The sequence below is a fragment of the Salmo trutta genome, chromosome 16 (assembly GCF_901001165.1).
Source record: "Salmo trutta chromosome 16, fSalTru1.1, whole genome shotgun sequence".
In the NCBI taxonomy this organism is placed as follows: Eukaryota; Metazoa; Chordata; class Actinopteri; order Salmoniformes; family Salmonidae; genus Salmo; species Salmo trutta.
This window is the reverse complement of record NC_042972.1, coordinates 30,645,218-30,668,528: the sequence shown is the minus strand read 5'-3', so window position 1 is coordinate 30,668,528 and position 23,311 is coordinate 30,645,218. Positions and strand designations below refer to the sequence as shown.

At 44.3% G+C, this 23,311-nt stretch overlaps 1 protein-coding gene across 2 annotated transcripts in view; it reads right to left on the bottom strand.

Moving 5' to 3' along the window:
- Positions 1-23,311, bottom strand: part of LOC115150525 (E3 ubiquitin-protein ligase RAD18) — a 99,757-nt gene that overhangs the window by 13,203 nt on the left and 63,243 nt on the right. For both annotated transcript variants that reach the window (XR_003867121.1, XM_029693931.1), the window contains exon 12: positions 9,689-9,724. Coding sequence is in view for 1 of the 2 variants with exons in the window: in XM_029693931.1 (XP_029549791.1) it covers positions 9,689-9,724 (36 nt within the window). In the remaining variant the exon portion in view is untranslated. The remainder of the gene's footprint in view (positions 1-9,688; positions 9,725-23,311) is intronic.

Sequence of the window (23,311 nt, the reverse complement as noted above, 5' to 3'; positions counted from 1 at the left end):
AGACACGAGAGGTATGTGGCAGGGTCTACAGTCAATCACGGACTACAAAATAAAAATCAGCCCAGTCGCGGATCACGATGCCTTGCTCCCAGACAGACTAAACAACTTTTTTGCTCGCTTTGAGGACAATACAGTGCCACTAACACGGCCCGCTACCAAAACCTGCGGGCTCTCCTTCACGGCAGCCAACGTGAGTAAAATATTTAAACGTGTTAACCCTCGCAAGACTGCAGGCCCAGACGGCATCCCCGGCCGCGTCCTCAGAGCATGCGCAGACCAGCTGGCTGGTGTGTTTACAGACATATTCAATCAATCCTTATCCCAGTCTGCTGTCCCCACATGCTTCAAGAGAGCCACCATTGTTCCTGTTCCCAAGAAAGCTAAGGTAACTGAGCTAAATGACTACCGCCCTGTAGCACTCACTTCCGTCATCATGAAGTGCTTTGATAGACTAGTCAAGGACCATATCACCTCCACCCTACCTGACACCCTAGACCCACTCCAATTTGCTTACCGCCCCAATAGGTCCACAGACGACACAATCACACTGCACACTGCCCTAACCCATCTGGACAAGAGGAATACCTATGTAAGAATGCTGTTCATCGATTACAGCTCAGCATTTAAAACCATAGTACCTTCCAAACTCGTCATTAAGCTCGAGACCCTGGGTCTCGACCCCGCCCTGTGTAACTGGGTCCTGGACTTCCTGACGGGCCGCCCCCAGGTGGTGAGGGTAGGTAAGAACATCTCCACCCCGCTGATCCTCAACACTGGGTCCCCACAAGGGTGCGTTCTCAGCCCTCTCCTGTACTCCCTGTTCACCCACGACTGCGTGGCCATGCACGCTTCCAACTCAATCATCAAGTTTGCAGACGACACTACAGTGGCAGGCTTGATTACCAACAACGACGAGACAGCCTACAGGGAGGAGGTGAGGGCCCTCGGAGTGTGGTGTCAGGAAAATAACCTCGCACTCAATGTCAACAAAACAAAAGCGATGATCGTGGACTTCAGGAAACAGCAGAGGGAGCAGCAGAGACACAGTAGGACCCAAAAGCATAATCAGTGCTCTAACTCCCGCTTGCGCTGGTCTGGAGCAATGAAGTGGTGACGCAGGGTACCGTACTAAACCACAAATGACCAAAAAAAATCAGCTGGCGGGTGGAATGAAAACATTACTTCAATCTGCAGGTCGGCTCGCGGTTAAGTCTTTTTTTTAGAGGGTCGGAAACCTTTAAAAATCGAGATTTAAAAAAATGATTTTATACAAAACCAGGAACTTTTTGTGTTGAATTGTGTTGCGAATCCCATTATGTGAGCGGCGAGGCAGTCATAGCTTAGGCCTAGGCTACCAGCCATGCGAGAGAAAGATGAGCAGGGTGTCATGTAAAAATCTTCCCAGCTTGAAATAGTTCCCAATCGTTCTGCTTGTGTTGTGATTGTGACGGCATGTTGTAAACATTTTCCCAGTCAATAATTGCAGCGCATGTCTGTGTAGATGGCTATAGCTCATGCAGATGTTTCTCTCACACCCCCCTCATCCTTGATTTATCTAGCTAACCAGCATAATTAGCTGTAAACTGGTCGAGATGGCTTGTTCTCAGAGGTGTCCAGTTTTAAGTTGTTTGTATGCTAGCTAATTTAGAAAATGCACATATTTTCTTTATGAAGATTTTTAGAATATTTGCATGAAAATCTGTCACCAATTTCATGGAAACCTAGCTACAGACACACATGCAGAACATTATGGTGACTGATAAGGTAGGAAAACATGTACACACACTCTCTCTCTCTCTCTCTCTCTCTCTCTCAATGAAGTTGTGCAAATGTGCCTCATTTAAGGCTGCTGTCAGTATGGCTGAGATGAATATAGGGGTGGCTCTGCATGTGTTCAGAGTTGGATGCAGCACCGTACCACATACACATTTTAGTTGCATACAAAGCCCTGCTGAAATTTAATCCACTAAGCCTTTTAAGGAACATCAACCCCACACTTTTGTTCGGTGAAAAAAGTTGTCTACACAGATACACACACTCAAATCTGAGTGTGAGAAGTGGACAGCTAAATTCTAATGGCAATTTTTTTTACCCCCTTTTACTCCCCAATTTCGTGATTACGATCTTGTCTCATTGCTGCAACTCCTCAACGGGCTCGGGAGAGACGAAGGTCAAGTCATGCGTCCTTTGAAACATGACCCACCAAGCCGCGCTTCCTAACACCTGCTCGCTTAACCCGGAAGCCAGCTGCACGAATGTGCTGGAGGAAACACTGTTCAACTGATGACCGAAGTCAGCCAGCAGGCACCTGGCCCACCACAAGGAGTCGCTAGAGCGCGATGAGCCAAGTAAAGCCCCCCCCCCCCCGGCCAAACCCTCCCCTAACCCGGACGACGCTGGGCCAATTGTGCGCCGCCCTATGGGATCAAACCCCAAGCTGTAGTGATGCTGCAATACAGCGATGCAGTGCCTTAGACCACTGCGCCACTCAGGAGGCCACACCGAGACTGATGCGGATCAAATTGACATTGACTTCTCCCCAGGATAGACTTTCCTGAAACTTGATAAAACTGTAGAAAAAAGGCACTGATGGCCAACTACATCTGTTGAATGGTAGAGCATGGCGCTTGCAACGCCAGGTTTGTGGGTTCGATTCCTACGTGGGACCAGTATGAAAAAGTTTGAAAAATGTAGGCACTCACTACTGTATGTCGCCCTTGAGAAGAGCACTTGCTAAATGACAAAAATGTAAAGATTTATAAAAAAAACTCTACGGGTCCTTACTCAAACTTTTGCTTAGACCAGAAGCTTAGAACTTTGGTCTAAAATGGCTAGTCGCTAGCTTTTCTCATAAGCAAACCTGGAACAATTAGATACTACGCTAAGTAGGATTAGCTAAGCACCTTGATTATATCCGGTAACAGAATAACGAATCAACCTATGAGAGATCTTACACTGTAGAGCCACCATCCAATTGCATTTGTTAAAACAGGCCAACTTGGCCATCAGAGGGAGATTCTAAAACCTCCAACTTCAAGGTTTACTTTGTTACCATTGGTCAGAGTTAGAAAATAAATGCATAAAATGAGGGATTTTTGTATGGGGTCAATGAGTGTTGAATTTGGTCATCAAAAACTGTTATGGCTAATTTACTAAGTGGGGCTTACTTGATCGAACAGAAGTTTCGTAATGGCTAGGTTACTACGAATGCACTGATATAAATTGGACGCATGTGGCATTTCGGCAACTTAAAAAAAATGACTTTATCGGAGTTGTGCCTGTTGTCATTGAGATAGATAGGACATATCATTGACATAACACATTACATCTTGGACATGGACAAGTAGTCAACACAGTGTGGATTCCTATAAGTTTGGAGCAATCAGCCAATGAAGAACAAAATGTACTACTTTAAAATGGAAATAGCCTTAATTGCGCTGCCAATGTGGTCACAGACGCTATAATGGCACAGATACATAGATGAGTCCTCTCTCTCCATGGCCTGTTGTTCATATGTGTATTTGCCTACTCATTGGCTAGAATACTCCCACCGTATCTCACAGCTGAGTGAGCATAATAATATACAGTACCAGTCAAAAGTTTACTCATTCAAGGGTTTTTCTTTATTTTAAATATTTTCTATAATAATAGTGAAGACATCAAAACTATGAAGTAACACATATGGAATCATGTAGTAACCAAAAGAGTGTTAAACAAATCAAACATATTTCAAAGTAGCCACCCTTTGCCTTGATGACAGCTTGCACACTCTTGCATTCTCTCAACCAGCTTCATGAGGTAGTCCCCTGGAATGCATTTCAATTAACAGGTGTGACTTGTTAAAAGTTAATTTGTGGAATTTCTTTCCTTCTGAATGCGTTTGAGCAGATCAGTTGTGTTGTGACAAGGTAGGGGTGGTATACAGAAGATAGCCCTATTTGGTAAAAGACCAAGTCCATATTATGGCAAGAACAGCTCAAATATGCAAAGAGAAACGACAGTCCATCATTACTTTAAGACATGAAGGTCAGTCAATGTGGAACATTTCAAGAACTTTTAAAGTTTGTGCAGTCGCAAAAACCATCAAGCACTATGATAAAACTGGCTCTCATGAGGATCGCCACAGGAAAAGAAGACCCAGAGTTACCTCTGCTGCTGAAGATAAGTTCAGATTTACCAGCCTCAGAAATTTCAGAAACTGTTCAGAGACTCTGTGAACCAGGCCTTCGTGGTCGACTGCTGCAAAGAAACCACTACTAAAGGACACCAATAACAAGAAGAGACTTGATTGGGCCAAGAAACACAAGCAATAGACCGGTGGAAATCTGTCCTTTGGTCTGATGAGTCCAAATGTGAGATTTTTGGTTCCAACCGCTATGTCTTTGTGAGACGCAGACTAGGTGAAAGGATGATCTCCGCATGTGTGGTTCCCACTGAGAAGCATGGAGGAGGTGGTGTGATGGTGCTTTGATGATGACACTGTCTGTGATTTACTCAGAATTCAAGGCACACTTAACCAGCATGGCTACCGCAGCATTCTGCAGCGATATGCCATCCCATCTGGTTTGCGCTTAGTGGGACTTTCATTTGTTTTTCAACAGGACAATGACCCAACACACCTCCAGGCTGTGTAAGGGTTATTTGACGAAGGAGAGTGATGGAGTGCTACATCAGATGACCTGGCCTCCACAATCACCCGACCTCAACTCAATTGAGATGGTTTGGGATGAGTTGGACTGCAGAGTGAAGGAAAAGCAGCCAACAAGTGCTCAGCATATGCGGGAACTCCTTCAAGAGTGTTGGAAAAGTATTCCAGGTGAAGCTGGTTGAGAGAATACCAAGAGTGTGCAAAGCTGTCAACAAGGTCAAATGTGGCTACTTTGGAGAATCAAAAATATATTTTGATTTGCTTAACACTTTTACGGTTACTAAATGATTCCATATTTATTATTTCATAGTTTTGATGTCTTCACTATTATTCTACAATGTAGAATAAGATCACACTATCTACCAAGAGAGTTCTCATCTATATTATTCGTAGACATCTATTTTCCACCACAAAACGATGCTGGCACTAAGACCACACTCAACCAACTTTGTAAGGCCATAAGCAAACAAGAAAATGCTAATCCAGTAGCGGCACTCCTAGTGGCTGGGGACTTTCATGCAGGGAAACTTAAATCGGTTTTACCTCATTTCTACCATCATATCACATGTGCAACCAGAGGAAAAAAAAATCTAGACCACCTTTACTCCACACACAGACATATATACAAAGCTCTCCACCGCCCTCCATTTGGCAAATCTGACCATAATTCTATCCTCCCGATTACTGCTTACAAGCAAAAACTAAAGCAGGAAGTAGCAGTGACTCGCTCAAAACGGAAGTGGTCAGATGACGCAGATGCTACGCTACAGGACTGTTTTGCTAGCACAGACTGGAATATGTCCCGGGATTCATCCAATGGCATTGAGGAGTATACCACCTCAGTCACCGGCTTCATCAATAAGTGTATCGACGACGTCGTCCCCACAGTGACCGTACGTACATATCCCAACCATGAACATGGATTACAGGCAACATCCGCATCAAGCTAAAGGTTAGAGCTGCTGCTTTCAAGGTGCGGGACACTAATCCGGACGCTAATAAGAAATCCCGCTATGACCTCAGACGAACCATCCAACAAGCAAAGCGTCAATACAGGATTAAGATTGAATCCCATTACACCGGCTCTGACGCTCATGGATGTGGCAGAACTTGAAAACTATTGCGGACTACAAAGGGAAACCCAGACGCGAGCCTACTAGATGAGCTAAATGCCTTTTATGCTCGCTTCGAGGCAAGCAACACTGAAGCATGCACGAGAACACAAGCTGTTCTTCTCAAAGCATGCACGGACCAACTGGCAAGTGTCTTCACTGACATTTTCAAACTCTCCCTGACCAAGTCTGTAATACCTACATGTTTCAAGCAGACCACCATAGTCCCTGTGCCCAAGGAAGCAAAGGTAACCTGTCTAAATGATTACCGGCCCATAACACTCACATAGGTAGCCATGAAGTGCTTTGAAAGGCTGGTCATGGCTCACAACAGCATCCTTCCGGATACCCTAGACCCACTCCAATTTGCATACCGCCCCAACAGAGCCACAGATGACGCAATCTCAATCGCACTCCACACTGCCCTTTCCCACCTGGACAAAAGGAACACCTATGTGAGAAGCTGTTCAATGACTACAGCTTAGCATTCAACACCATAGTGCCCACGAAGCTCATCAGTAAGCTAAGGACCCTGGGACTAAACATCTCCTTCTGAAACTGGATCCTGGACTTCCTGATGGGCCACCCCCAGGTGGTAAGGGTAGGCAGCAACATGTCTGCCACACTGTTCCTCAACACTGGGACCCCTCAGTGGTGTGTACTTAGTCCTCTCCTGTACTCCCTGTTCACCCACGACTGCGTGGCCAAACGACTCCAACAGCATCATTAAGTTGCGACATGCATGCTCTCATCGGCTGGCCCTCGCTACATATTCATCATCAGACCCACTGGCTCCAGGTCATCTATAAGTCTTTGCTAGGTAAAGCTCTGCCTTAGCTCACTGGTCACCCTAACAACACCCACCCGTAGCACGCGCTCCAGCAGGTATATCTCTCTCGTCAATCCCAAAGCCAACACATCCTTTGGCCGCCTTTCCTTCCAGTTGTCTGCTGCCAATGACTGGAACGAATTGCAAAAATCGCTGAAGTTGGAGACATATCTCCCTCACTAACTTTAAGCATCAGCTATCTGAGCAGCTTACCGATCACTGCAGCTGTACACAGCCCATCTGTAAATAGCCCATCCAATCTACCTATCGCATCCCCATAGTTTTTATTTACTTTTTTGCACACCAGTATTTCTAATTGCACATCATCATCTGCACATCTATCACTACTGTGTTAATTTGCTAAATTGTAATTACTTCGCTACTATGGCCTATTTATTGCCTTACCTCCTCACGCCATTTACACACACTGTATATAGACTTTTTCTATTGTGTTATTGACTGTACGTTTGTTTATTCCATGTGTAACTCTGTGTTGTTGTTTTTGTCACACTGCTTTGCTTTATCTTGGCCAGGACGCAGTTGTAAATGAGAACTTGTTCTCAACTGGCCTACCTGGTTAAATAAAGGTGAAATAAAATAAAATAAAAAAGTTTGCTGACGACACAACAGTGGTAGGCCTGATCACCGACAACGATGAGACAGCCTATAAGGAAGAGGTCAGAGACCTGGCATTGTTGTGCCAGGACAACAACCGCTCCCTCAATGTGAGCAAGACAAAGGAGCTGATCGTGGACTACAGGAACAGCGGTCTGAACAGGCCCCCATTAACATCGACGGGGCTGTAATGGAGTGGGTTGAGAGTTTCAAGTTCCTTGGTGTCCACATCACCAACAAACTATCATGGTCTAAACACACCAAGACAGTCGTGAAGAGGGCACGACAACACCCTTTCCCCCTCAGGAGACTGAAAAGATTTGGCATGGTCCTCAGATCCTCAAAAAGATCTACAGCTGCACCATCGAGAGCATCTTGACCGGTTGCATCACCGCCTGGTATGGCAATTGCTCGGCATCTGACCGTAAGGCGCTACAGAAGGTAGTGCGTACGGCCCAGTACATCACTGGGGCCAAGCTTCCTGCCATCCAGGAGCAATATACTTGGCGGTGTCAGAGGGAAGACCAAATAATTGTCAGAGACTCCAGTTGCCCAAGTCAGACTGTTTTCTCTGCTTCTACCCCCAAGCCATAAGACTGCTGAACAATTAATCAAATGGCCACTGGACTATTTACATCGACCCCCCCCCCCCCATTTGTTTTGTACACTGCTGCTACTCGCTGTTTATTATCTATGCATAGTCACTTCACCCCTACGTGCAAATTACCTCGACTAACATGTACCCCCGCACATTGACTCGGAACCGGTACCTCCTGTATATAGCCTCGTTATAGTTATTTTATTGTGTTACTTTTTATTATTTTTTGCTTTAGTTTATTTGGTAAATATTTTCTTAGGTCTTTCTTGAACTGTACTGTTGGTTAAGGGCTTGTAAGTAAGCATTTCATGGTAAGGTCTACACTTGTTGTATTCAGCACATGTGACAAATAAAGTTTGATTTGATTTGAAAATAGTAAAAATAAAGAAAAACCCTTGAATGAGTAGGTGTGTCCAAACTTATGACTGGTACTGTGTATATATATATTTTTTAGGAACTCAGTCGGGGTGTCAACTTACACTTGAGAGTCAGAATAGTAGAATGCACAAGGTACAATTTACAAATTTGGTTGCGCACCAGCAGTTTTTATCTTGTTATGTCAGTCAATCAATTATTATTTAGAGTGGTAAGTAAGTCTAGCCAGCTATCTAAACTTGTAGTAACCATGGTTGATTTCCTGACCATTGGACCCCCATTGATTGTGTTAGTCACTCTCACTCAGAGATCATATTAAAAACCGCAAATAAAATGTCTGTCCTATGGCAAAATGTGTACAATTGCAGGAAATTAGCTGCAAAACCGTTTTTGTTGTTGTTCCCAAAAATGTTCTCTGCGCTCGATGGCAAAATGTGTAGAATTGCAGCAAACTTGCCATAAAACCTGTTTGGGATAGGGGCAGTATTTTCACGGCCGGATAAAAAACGTACCCGATTTAATCTGGTTACTACTCCTGCCCAGAAACTAGAATATGCATATAATTAGTAGATTTGGATAGAAAACACTCTAAAGTTTCTAAAAATGTTTGAATGGTGTCTGTGAGTATAACAGAACTCATATGGCAGGCCAAAACCTGAGAAGATTCCATACAGGAAGTGCCCTGTCTGACAATTTATTGTCCTTCTGTAGCATCTCTATCAAAAATACAGCATCTGTGCTGTAACGTGACATTTTCTAAGGCTTCCATTGGCTCTCAGAAAGCGCCAGAAAGTGTAATGTGGTGTCTGCAGTCTCTGGGCTAAGTACAGCAGCTCTGTTTGTGAGTGGTCAGGCACGAGACTACTCCATTTTTTTCTTTCAGCCTTTGAATGAATACAACATTGCCCGGTTGGAATATTATCGCTATTTTACGAGAAAAATAGCATAAAAATTGATTTTAAACAGCGTTTGACATGCTTCGAAGTACGGTAATGGAATATTTTTAAAAAATTGTCACAAAATGCGCTCGCGCGTCACCCTTCGGATAGTGACCTCAACGCACGAACAAAACGGAGCTATTTCAATATAACTATGGATTATTTCGAACCAAAACAACATTTGTTGTTGAAGTAGAAGTCCTGGGAGTGCATTCTGACGAAGAACAGCAAAGGTAATCCAATTTTTCTTATAGTAAATCTGAGTTTGGTGAGGGCCAAACTTGGTGGGTGTCAAATTAGCTAGCCATGATGGCCGGGCTATGTACTCAGAATATTGCAAAATGTGCTTTCGCCTACAATTACCTGCTATTGGTAATTTCCCTCCATCAGCTAACTCCAAATGACAAAAACACAGCAGAGTGAACTGAGCAGAAGAATGCATTTCTCCAACAGATGACAACAGTGGCAACATGGCAGGAGCTGACATGGGTGATAATTATGATGATGAACATCAGGAGTGTGTTGGTGTGAAGGTTTTGTTATTAACTTTGTCTGAAGATCAGAGTCACTTACTCATAGCATCTGCCAGCGAAGATGTCGGAGACGGAGCTGAAAAAACAGAGAGGAGAACATACCATTAATAAACTTCTCAGAGCATCAATCAGTCATCCCAGCAGGGCATCACCTCATTGAAACAGCAATGCAGCAGCATCTGATAGCAATGCAGTACAAAAGTAACACACAGACAGAGAGAAAGAGAGAAGAGAGAGCGGGAGAGTCATTGGCACCAATACCAACAGGCTATGAATAGGACTATAACACTCCTGAATCTGTCACTGATGTCCATGGGCTTTCACTACTCTTAGCTCAGCATTTATCACACATACAGCCTGCCACAGGGAAAACCTCTGTAAAACATTGCTAAACAAGTCATGCCTCTGAAGGGCATGGTGACTCAGAGCTCTGGTTCTGGGAAAGAATGGGCCTAAGCTGTAGGATTTATACCAGTCAGGATTCTTGGCTGACTGAACCTGGGGGATGATATGGGATTCAGAGATCAGCATGGGGCACACAAACAAGATAAAAGGTCAACCCAGCTTTCAGGAAATGTTGGATCCTAAGCAAACAAGAGGAAAGTTTAGGTACAAAATATATTTTTCTGATCATTGCTAGACAACCATTTCCAGGTCTTGACATAGATTTTCAAGTAGATTTAAGTTAAAACTAACTCGGCCACTCAGAAACATTCACTGTCTTCTTGGTAAGCAACCCCAGTGTATATTTGGCATTGTGTTTTAGGTTATTGTCCTGCTGAAAGATTAATTCATCTCCCAGTGTCTGGTGGAAAGTAGACTGAACCAGTTTTTCCTCTAAGATTTTGCCTGTGCTTAGCTCCATTCCATTTCTTTTTTTATCCTGAAAAACTCCCAAGTCCTTAACCATTATAAGCATACCTATAACATGATGCAGCCACCACCATGCTTGAAAATATGGAGAGTGGTACACAGTAACGTGCTGTATTGGGTTTTCCCCAAACATAACACTTTGTATTCAGAACAAAAAGGGATTGCTTTGCCACATTTTTTGCAGTATTACTTTAGTGCCTTGTTGCAAACAGGATGCATGTTATTCTGTATAGGCTTCGTTCTTTTCACTCTGTCAATTAGGTTAGTATTGGGGAGTAACTACAATGTTGTTGATCCATCCATTAAACGCTAACTGTTTTAAGGTCACCATTGGCCTCAGAGAAACCCCTGAGCAGTTTCCTTCCTCTTTGGCAACTGAGTTAGGAAGCATTCCTACATCTTTGTAGTGACTGGGTGTATTGATATACCATCCAAAGTGTAATTAATAACTTCACTATGCTCAAACGGATATTCAATGTCTACTTTTTTATTTACCCATCTACCAACTAGTGCCCTACTTTCCAAGGTATTGGAAAACCTCCCTGGTCTTTGTGGTAGAATCTGTGGTTGAAATTCAGTGCTTGACTGAGGTACCTTACAGATAATTGAATGTAAGAGGTACAAAGATGAGGTAGTCATTCAAAAATCATGTTAAACACTATTATTGCACACAGAGTGAGTCCATGCAACTTATTATGTGACTCGTTAAGCACATTTGTACTCCTGAACTTATTTAGGCTTGCCATAACAAAGGGGTAGAATACTTATTGACTGAAGACATTTAAGCTTTTCATTTTTTTTTGAAGGGCCTCCGGAGTGGCGCAGCAGTATAAGGCAATGCATCACAGTGCTTGAGGCTCCACTACTGAGTCAGGTTCGATCCCGCACTGTGTCACAGCCGGCCGCGACAGAGTGACCCATGAGGCAGCGCAAAATTGGCCCAGCGTCGTCCGGGTTATGGGAGGGTTTGGTCGGCCGGGATGTCCTTGTCCCATCATGCTCTAGCAACTCCAGTGGCGTGCCGGGTGCATGCACGCTGACATGGTCTCCAGTTGTACGGTGTTTTCTCCGACACATTGGCTGGCTTCCGGGTTAAGCGACCAGTGTGTCAAGAAGCACGACCCTGCAAAGCCGCGCTGCTTCTTACCACACTGTGGGCAAATGCTCTCCTTTGATGGCCCTGGCACGCTGGAGAAGTGTGCTCTTCACAGATTAATACCAGTTCCAACTGTACTGGGCAAATGGCAGACAGCGTGTACGGCGTTGTGTGGGCAAGCGGTTTGCTGATGTCAACCTTGTGAACAGAGTTCCCCATGGTGGCGGTGGGGTTATGGTATGGGCAGGCATAAGCTACGGACAACGAACACACTTGCATTTCATCGAAGGCAATTTGAACGTGATGTGATCCTGAGGCCCATTGTCGTGCCATTCATCTGCCGTCATCAACTAATGTGTCAGCATGATAATGCACGGCCCAATGTCGCAAGGATCTGTACACTATTCCTGGAAGCTGCAAATGTCCCAGTTCTTCCACGGCCTGCATCCTCACCAGACATCTCACCTATTGAGCATGTTTGGGATGCTCTGGATCGACATGTATGACAGCATGTTCCAGTTTCCACCAATATCCAGCTACTTTGCACAACCATTGAAGATAAGTGGGACAACATTCCACTGGACACAATCAACAGCCTGATCAACTCTATGCGAAGGAGATGTGTCAAGCTGCATGAGGAAAATGGTGGTCACACCTGATACTGACTGGTTTTCTGATCCATGCCCCTACCTTTTTTTTAAGGTAAATGTGACCAACATGTGCATATCTGTATTCCCAGTCATGTGAAATCCATAGATTAGGTTTGAATACATTTATTTAAGTTTACTTGGCATTATCTGAACACCCCTGTAGGATCAAGCAGCAATTCATCAGGCCTTTGCAGAGTGCCATAGGGCAGACTATTTGACCGGCTGCTGGCGTTGGCTTGTTTAGCTCATGACTATTCCTGATGGCAATTATAGCCAATTGAGCGTCAGTCGCTCTCTGGAGAAGGCCAGTGGCCTTTTAGCTTTATTGGATGGTCTTACATCTGCTGATCAGACCATACAGGGTGCAGTGCAGACTAGCCGCAGCGGCCCTCAGCTCAGACAGGGGATGTTTCTTTTCTCTGCTTAAAAGACCAGCTACAGTCAACGGTAGTAAATAGCAAGAGGCTTGGGCAATATGGAGCCTAAACAGTTATATAACATTTACATTTACGTCATTTAGCGGACGCTCTTATCCAGAGCGACTTACAGTAGTGAATGCATACATTTCATAAATTTTTTCATACATTTTTTTTTTTTTTTTTCTGTGCTGGCCCCCCGTGGGAAACGAACCCACAACCCTGGTGTTGCAAACACCATGCTCTACCAACTGAGCTACAGGGAAGGCCATATAAGGCAGCTGTTAGTCAAAGTGAAACACCACAGCTGCATAGAACAATTAAAGCAGCATCATTAAAAGGGAGAATAATCACTGTAGAAAGTTTCTGCCACAATCCAATAAGATGTCCATTTCGTTGGTCTGCTTTACTCATTACTCTCCACAGACAACTCAACGGTTGCCACTTATAGCAAAGGGGAAGGTGTGTGGGCGCACATGTGTGTCTCCTGCAATTGTGTGTGGAAAAATCTAATTAAACAATACAAACTAAGTAAAGCTAGTTGTCAAGGCTAGGACAATACAAGAAAGTAATGCAAATGCAATCTGTTCAGGGTGCACCTAAGTGGTTGTAGATGAGATTTTTTTATAGTAAAACATTGCACTGTTCATCTCTATGAGGTGACTCCTATATACCGTACACGCTCCAGCTCAGACAGGCAGAGACCAATGATAGATGAGATGGCTAAACTGGAAGGAGCAGGTCTTAGCCTACTGTTTAGGCTTATTCAGTGCCGGGGTATCTCACTAGAACCCAGTGTTTTCCATTAGCACCTGCTAACGACTAATCAGCTGGTTACAGACTAATTTTCAGACGGATACTTTTTACACTTCATATTAACTAGGTTACTTTTCATTTAAAAGCCCTCTCACGCTAGAATGAACTATATGCATATTCTAGCAATTGATAGAATAGGTACCTGTCAGTCACAAAGCAAGCGATAACAAGGAAACGCAGTCTGCTGTCTGGCTCGCCTCCTGGTACAATGTGTGCATGCCGTGGTTGGTTGCGGTCAAATTTCTTTAAAGAGAGATGCTCGTGAAATTGCACGTCCCATGTAATGTAAGTGGTAACGATGAGAAGAAATCCATGACTTAATTATTGTTTTCTGGCACATTCATTTATTTTCTTTTGCGTGTTTCACATAGCCAGCCACACGGAGTCGTGGCGCATAGTAGGCTGTTTACTATGCTTTGACAACTGAACAGCAAGTGTTGACTAGTTTATAAAAGGGGTCGAACGATCTGAATAAAGTCGATCTCCAATATCCCTTTTCCATTCATAAATCATGCAACGTGGTTATATGTCCATAGTATCGCATCGGAACAAATAAACCAAAGGATTTCATAAGTTTCCTTTCCTAGGATGTCAGGGCTTGCCACTAAAGCGAGTGACTTATCTGTCAGTGTAGCCGACCGAATCGCATCGGTGGGAGAAAACATTTGATGAAGATGGTGAATCATCACTGCAGGAACAAAAGGCAACGGAGAGCCTCATTCTGGTTCAAATATGATAACTAGGGCCCTCACAGAATCCAGACATTAAAACGGAATTCAACAACATATTTTTGTTTTATTAAAATTGTATTAATTTGCCCAAGTTAATCATAAGACATGAACATAATGCATCAGTGATTTGTATTTCTTGCAACTTCTGAAGAGGCAACGAGAATGCCCCTATCTGTGTGTGTGCGTCACTTTGTGTAGCCATTAGCAATGATGCTAACGAAAACAGTCTTCTGGTAAACTGAAAGGCTTTCCCAAAAACCTTCTCAATTAAATATTAACAAGAAAGTAGCCTACGCTTACTTGGCAGAATGATATCATGATTGTTTCTGTTATACCAGTGGGTATTTGTTTAGCAAACTCTGCCATTACATGTGTGCTACAAAAACACCGCTAAACAACAGCCTCTTGCTAGGTGCACACTTGAATTGAAGGGTAACTACACCCAAAAATCTACATTTCTCAGATTTTCCCAGACCTCAAAAGTGGTCTCCTGATGCGGTTTAAAGCTGCAAAATGTTACTTTTTGGGCAAACCGACCAAATCCATATAGATATATGAGTTATAGATTTGTCATTATCATTGAAAGCAAGTCTAACAAGCGGTAGATCTGTCTTATGTGCGCTATTTCTATGCTTCCCGATCTTAAGTTTTGTTTTTTGCGTCTTTTACTTTCGGTTTTGTACACAAGCATCAAACAGCTGAACATACAATATTTTTGGTTGTGGTAAATATATTTCACAGCGGTTTAGATGGTACAATGATTTCTTACACTATACTTGCATGTTTTTCTTACATAAACTGAAATTAGGCAAACTATTCACATTTTTGCAACCAGGAAATGGCGGAGCGATTTCTGCATAGTGCACCCGTTGCAGACTTAGAACATCCAATTTTGTTGTAAAAGTGTGATTTTGAGAACGAAAATGGAAACCTGTCTATTTCTCACCACTCAGAACTTCAACCAGATTGAAAACGCCCGTGACCCACATGGAAACAAATGTGTGGGGAACATGCCGGGAGGAAAGTGGCATTCAGCAGCAAACATATCAAAATGACAGAGAATAAAAAAAACTTTTGGAATAAAATAACCTCCAGTGCTATGACAGTCTTTGTGTGGAAGGGGTGAGTAATAGAGGATGTGATATGATTTTGTTCATGGTTCGCATCCAAAAGAGTTTGAGATCTTCCAAGGACACGCCAACTGTGGACAGACAACTATATCCCATGGTCATCATATCAAGCAGATAGTTTGGGTCTGAATAAATACAAAAGCCAGGATAATGTGAGGTCCACTGAGTATTTTATCCAAAAACAGCAACTGAAAGGATGAGTCAAACTTGGCCTTGGAACAGAGGAACGGAGAGTGTGTGGCGCGAGGCATAATCAAATATGACCCCTTATCAAGCTTAAATCCACTGAGATCAGTGTCTTGGAGCCACGGAGGGCCTGGAAGGCAGGTAAGGACAACCCAGCACAAGGAGCACATGTCTGGGGATTTAAGCAGGTCTTTTTGAAGCTGATTCCAGTGTCATTGGAAAGCTATTAATAATGAAAAGACCAGCGTAAATGCTTTGAGACTAGGGGAAAATGAACAAAAAATAATGAACTAACAGAGAGGAACCTCTAGTGAACTATTGAGTGCTAATAAAGCACACTTTTTCAGCGGATTAACTCTGGCTTTGTAAAAACTACAAAGTCCCCCTGAGTCCATTAAATTAATGAGTCGTTATACTGGGATGGGAGGTGTTACCACATTTTGATTGCCTAATTCAAAGAAACCTAGCTAATTTGACATATACAGTATATTAAGCGCATTTATTTTTTGCCTGCAGAACAGCCTGAATTCTTCGGGCATGGAAACATTGCTCAATTGGTATCAAGGGACCTACCGTGTGCCAGTAAAACATTCCACACACCATTACACCACCGCCACCAACCTGTACCGTTGACGCTAGGCAGGATGGGGCCATTGACTCATGCTGCTTATGCCATCAGCATGACACAACAGGAACCGGGATTCGTTGGACCAGGTGATGTTTTTACACTCCTCAATTGTCCAGTGTTGGTGATCGTGTGCCCGCTGGAGCTGCTTTGTCTTGTTTTTAGCTGATAGGAGTGGAACACGTGTGGTCATCTGCTGCAATAGCCCATCCGTGATGGGTAAACCCTAGACACTGTCGTGCGTGAAAAGCCTAGGATGTCGGCTGTTTCTGAGATACTGGAACCGGCGAGCCTGGCACGAACGATCATACCACGCTCAAAGCCTCTTAGGTCACTCGTTTTGCCCATTCTAATGTTCAATCAAACAGTAATTGAATGCATCGATGGCTATCTGCCTGCTTTATATAGCGAGCCACGGCCATCTGACTCACTGTCTGTAGGAGTGAACCATTTTCGTAATAAATTGGCCATTGAGTGTATTTCACTAAATTGTTGTATGGTTTTATCTTCATACAGTGGTACATCCCTGAGAGAAATGTATCGCTAAAGTAAATCCTTATCTTACATTGTGTTATCTTACATTAATCCATGCTTTTGTTACTTCAAGGCTGGACTACTGCAATGCTCTACTTTCCGGCTACCCGGATAAAGCACTAAACAAACTTCAGTTAGTGCTAAATACGGCTGCTAGAATCCTGACTAGAACCAAAAAATTTGATCATATTACTCCAGTGCTAGCCTCCCTACACTGGCTTCCTGTTAAGGCAAGGGCTGATTTCAAGGTTTTACTGCTAACCTACAAAGCATTACATGGGCTTGCTCCTACCTATCTTTCCGATTTGGTCCTGCCGTACATACCTACACGTACGCTACGGTCACAAGACGCAGGCCCTCTAATTGTCCCTAGAATTTCAAAGCAAACGGCTGGAGGTAGGGCTTTCTCCTATAGAGCTCCATTTTTATGGAATGGTCTGCCTACCCATGTGAGAGACGCAGACTCAGTCTCAACCTTTAAGACTTTACTGAAGACTTATCTCTTCAGTAGGTCCTATGATTAAGTATAGTCTGGCCCAGGAGTGTGAAGGTGAACGGAAAGGCTGGAGCAACGAACCGCCCTTGCTGTCTCTGCCTTGCCGGTTCCCCTTTTTCCACTGGGATTCTCTGCCTCTAACCCTATTACAGGGGCTGAGTCACTGGCTTACTGGTGTTCTTCCATGCCGTCCATGGGAGGGGTGCGTCACTTGAGTGGGTTGAGTCACTGACGTGGTCTTCCTGTCTGGGTTGGCGCCCCCCCCTTGGGTTGTGCCATGGCGGAGATCTTTGTGGGCTATACTCGGCCTTGTCTTCGGACGGTAAGTTGGTGGTTGTAGACATCCCTCTAGTGGTGTGGGGGCTGTGCTTTGGCAAAGTGGGTGGGGTTATATCCTGCCTGTTTGGTCCTTTTCCGGGGGTATCATCGGATGGGGCCACAGTGTCTTCTGATCCCTCCTGTCTCAGCCTCCAGTATTTATGCTGCAGTAGTTTATGTGTCGGGGGGCTAGGGTCAGTCTGTTACATCTGGAGTATTTATCTTGTCTTATCTGGTGTCCTGTGTGAATTTAAATATGCTCTCTCTAATTCTCTCTTTCTTTCTTTCTCTCGGAGGACCTGAGCCCTAGGACCATGCCTCAGGACTACCTGGCATGATGACTCCTTGCTGTCCCCAGGCCACCTGGCCGTGCTGCTGCTCCAGTTTCAACTGTTCTGCCTGCGGCTACGGAACCCTGACCTGTTCACCGGACGTGCTTGTTTCACCCTCGACAACTACTATGATTATTATTATTTGACCATGCTGGTCATTTATGAACATTTTAACATCTTGACCATGTTCTGTTATAATATCCACCCGGTACAGCCAGAAGAGGACTGGCCACCCCTCATAGCCTGGTTCCTCTCTAGGTTTCTTCCTAGGTTTTTGGCCTTTCTAGGGAGTTTTTCCTAGGGAGTTTTTCTTAGTCACCGTGCTTCTTTCACATGCATTGCTTGCTGTTTGGGGTTTTAGGCTGGGTTTCTGTACAGCACTTTGAGATTTCAGCTGGGGTACGAAGGGCTATATAAATAAATTTGATTTGATTTTGATTTGCCCATGCTGCTCATAATTAGACTGAAGAGGCAGTCCTTGGTTTAAGCTGGCCCTTGAACTCAGTCATTACTCTCTCAACACTGAAACGGTTTTGTCTCCATGTTTGATGAATGTGTTAGGTAAGAGGTTATAATGAGGGCCTAAGGCCAAAATGCTAACATCTACACACCCTCTTCTATTTTAACTTCCAGTCTCCAAATGTTGTGGCAGGGACAGTCTAAACGTCCCTGTCAAGCAATGTGTAGCATGACCACAACCCTGATGTGAGACCTGACAGGATCCTACAGTAGCTGGTACCATATTCTGTGGACCAGGTATCAGACAGAGAGTGAGAGTGGTAGTGGTGAAGAACATCAGGGTTTGTCTAGCTTCTGTGACTGCAGGACATACACCTCCAAGCATGATGGCGTTCTGCCGTCCTGTGGGTTCCCTGCGGGCTGTATCCTGATGTGACTGCTCAGACCCTGCCTGGATGCACTGAAGATATACTGAGGGATGCTGCAACACAATGACCGAGGGCTTAATACTGACTGTGGAACTAGTACTTTGCAGAAGCTTATCTAAGTTAAAATGATTCCAGCTCTAAGATGGCCTTATTAAGATACAAATTCATCTGGCTATAATTGTTGAAGCCTATGCCTACTCACTGTTTTAGGGTTATTTTTGCATGCTCTTTGATATATTACTCCTCTCTCTGCTCATGGAAGTAAATCAATGCATGCCAGGGGAGCGCAACTTAAAAGTAAAAATCAATAAAGTAAATGTAGGCAGAAGAATCTACAGTTGTGCCTAGAGGGAATGAGATTCACCCGAAAGATAAACCGGAGAACCACAAAAAAGCAAACACATTGGGTCAATCTATCCCTAACAGCTGTTGTGAGCAGCCCTGATTTATCCCATAATGAGCAAAAAGCTGGAAGTAATGAGTCTCTCCTAAACATTAAATCAAAACCAAACAAGGCCCTGCTTTAAGAACACTTAGTATTCACCTCCCTAAGCTGGCCTTTCTATGATTAGAAGACTGCATTAAATGTTCTCTTCAGAGACACTCAAAACACCCAACACCGGCAGAGAGCTCTGCACTACTTCTAAGGAAACTTCAACAAAACCCACCACGTTGAATAAATTAAAGAGATAACTCACTTCAGAAATGAAACTCCTATCAATTTGGTGAGTCTGTGTTCTATGAGTAGGTAAAATAACTATTTCAACCATGATTTAACTACTAAGTGTTGTGTCTGTGAAATAAGGAAATCGTGTTGTAATGCGTCATCACAATGTTCTTGTCACTGGAGATAGGGAATAACTATGACATTTCATAATGCTTTTAAACAATTACTTGCACTCCAGATCACTAAATCAACCAATAGATGGTATGGCCATACATGTCTAGAACACATCCATCCGTCTATATTGTCATAAAGTATACACGACCGTTCAAAAGTTTGGGGTCACTTAGAAATGTCCTTGTTTTTGAAAGAAAAGCAAAACAATTTTACCATTAAAATAACATAAAATGTATCAGAAATACAGTGCAGACATTGTTAATGTTGGAAATTAATATTTTAGCTGAAAACGGCTGATTTGTTATGGAATATCTACATAGGTGTACAGAGGCCCATTATCAGCAACCATCACTCCTGTGTTCCAATGGCACATTGTGTTAGCTACTCCAAGTTTATTATTTTAAAAGGCTAACTGATCATTAGAAAACCCTTTAGCAATTATGTCAGCACAGCTGAAAACTGTTGTTCTGATTAAAGAAGAAATAAAAATGGTCTTCTTTAGACTAGTTGAGTATCTGGAGCATCAGCATTTGTGGGTTCGATTTACAGTTCCTGTTCTGAGAAATGAAGGCTATTCATGCGAGAAATTGCCAAGAAACTGAAGATCTCGTGCAACGCTGTGTTCTACTCCCTTCACAGAACAGCTCAAACTGGCTCTAACCAGAATAGTGGGAGGCTCCAGTGCACAACTGAGCAAGAGGACAAGGCTGTGCTGACCTTCTAGGCAGAGTTTCAAAGAAAAAGCCATAACTCAGACTGGCCAATAAAAAGAAAAGATTAAGATGGGCAAAAGAACACAGACACTGAACAGAGGAACTCTGCCTAGAAGGCCAGCACCCTGGAGTCGCCTCTTCACTGTTGACGTTGAGACTGGTGTTTTGCGGGTACTATTTAATGAAGCTGCCAGTTGAGGACTGGGAAATCTGACTTCAGTGACTGGGAACTCGGGGGGGAAAACGAGCTCCGACTGGGAAAATACGCTTTGAACGGTCATCCAACTCGGAATTATAAGTTGGGAACTCGGGTCTCTTTCTAGAGATACGAAGTGAAGATCACTGACATCATCATGATTCGACCTTGTTTTTTCCCAGTTCCCAGTTGCCTTGAAAGCACCATAAATCCAGTGAATGCCAGACTTTGATGTCAAAATCTGCCCACGAAGGACTGCCGCACCACCTTCCTGTTCAAGTGAGCAAAGCATAACAAGGTGATTCCAAAAATGCCTTTGTATGCTGCTGCATAAATTATGTAATATGCCAGGGAGATATGTACAGAGCATTCGGAAAGTATTCAGACCCCTTAACTTTTTCCACAATTTGTTACGTTAGAGGTTTTTAGTGATGTTTGCAAATGTATACTGCTCAAAAAAATTAAGGGAACACATAAACAACACATCCTAGATCTGAATGAAAGAAATAATCTTATTAAATACTTTTTTCTTTACATAGTTGAATGTGCTGACAACAAAATCACACAAAAATAATCAATGGAAATCCAATTTATCAACCCATGGAGGTCTGGATTTGGAGTCACACTCAAAATTAAAGTGGAAAACCACACTACAGGCTGATCCAACTTTGATGTAATGTCCTTAAGACAAGTCAAAATGAGGCTCAGTAGTGTGTGTGTGGCCTCAACGTGCCTGTATGACCTCCCTACAACGCCTGGGCATGCTCCTGATGAGGTGGCGGATGGTCTCCTGAGGGATCTCCTCCTAGACCTGGACTAAAGCATCCGCCAACTCCTGGACAGTCTGTGGTGCAACGTGGCGTTGGTGGATGGAGCGAGACATGATGTCCCAGATGTGCTCAATTGGATTCAGGTCTGGGGAACGTGCGGGCCAGTCCATAGCATCAATGCCTTCCTCTTGCAGGAACTGCTGACACACTCCAGCCACATGAGGTCTAGCATTGTCTTGCATTAGGAGGAACCCAGGGCCAACCGCACCAGCATATGGTCTCACAAGGGGTCTGAGGATCTCATCTCGGTACCTTATGGCAGTCAGGCTACCTCTGGCGAGCACATGGAGGGCTGTGCGGCCCCCCAAAGAAATGCCACCCCACACCATGACTGACCCACCGCCAAACCGGTCATGCTGGAGGATGTTGCAGGCAGCAGAATGTTCTCCACGGCGTCTCCAGACTCTGTCACGTCTGTCACGTGCTCAGTGTGAACCTGCTTTCATCTGTGAAGAGCACAGGGCGCCAGAGGCGAATTTGACAATCTTGGTGTTCTCTGGCAAATGCCAAACGTCCTGCACGGTGTTGGGCTGTAAGCACAACCCCCACCTGTGGACGTCGGGCCCTCATACCACCCTCATGGAGTCTGTTTCTGACCGTTTGAGCAGACCCATGCACATTTGTGGCCTGCTGGAGGTCATTTTGCAGGGCTCTGGCAGTGCTTCTCCTGCTCCTCCTTGCACAAAGGCGGAGGTAGCGGTCCTGCTGCTGGGTTGTTGCCCTCCTACGGCCTCCTCCACGTCTCCTGATGTACTGGCCTGTCTCCTGGTAGCGCCTCCATGCTCTGGACACTACGCTGACAGACACAGCAAACCTTCTTGCCACAGCTCGCATTGATGTGCCATCCTGGATGAGCTGCACTACCTGAGCCACTTGTGTGGGTTGTAGACTCCGTCTCATGCTACCACTAGAGTGAAAGCACCGCCAGCATTCAAAAGTGACCAAAACATCAGCCAGGAAGCATAGGAACTGAGATGTGGTCTGTGGTCCCCACCTGCAGAACCACTCCTTTATTGGGGGTGTCTTGCTAATTGTCTATAATTTCCACCTATTGTCTATTCCATTTGCACAACAGCATGTGAAATGTATTGTCAATCAGTGTTGCTTCCTAAGTGGACAGTTTGATTTCACAGAAGTGTGATTGACTTGGAGTTACATTGTGTTGTTTAAGTGTTCCCTTTATTTTTTTGAGCAGTGTATAAAAAACAAAAATATGAAATATCACATTTACATAAGTATTCAGACCCTCTACTCAGAACTTTGTTAAAGCACCTTTGGCAGTGATTACAGCCGAGTCCTCTTCGGTATGATGCTACAAGCTTGGGGAGTTTCTCCCAATCTTCTCTGCAGATGCTCTCAAGCGCAGTCAGGTTGGATGGGGAGTGTCGCTGGACAGCTATTTCCACATCTCTCCGGAGATGTTAGATCGGGTACAAGTCCGGGCTCTGGTTGGGCCAATCAAGGACATTCAGAGACTTGTCCCGAACCCACTCCTGCGTTGTCTTGGCTGTGTGTTCAGGGTCGTTGTCCTGTTGGAAGGTGAACCTTCGCCCCAGTCCTGAGCGTCTGGAGCAGGTTTTCATCAAGGATCTCTCTGTATTTTGCTCCGTTCATTTTTCCCACGATCCAGTCCATGCCGCTGAAAAACATCCCCAAAGCATGATGCTGCCACCACCATGCTTCATCGTAGAGATGGTGGCAGGTTTCCTACAGACATGATGCTTGGCATTCAGGCCAAAGAGATCCATCTTGGTTTCATCAGACCAAAGAATCTTGTTTCTCATGGTTTGAGAGTCACTTAGGTGCCTTGTGGCAAATTCCAAGCGGGCTGTCGTGTGCCTTTTACAGAGGGGTGGCTTCCGTCTGGCCACTCTACCATAAAGACCTGATTGGTGGAGTGCTGCAGAGATGGCTGTCCTTCTGGAAGGTTCTCCCATCTCCATAGAGGAATTATGGAGCTCTGTCAGAGTTACCATCGGGTTCTTGGTCACCT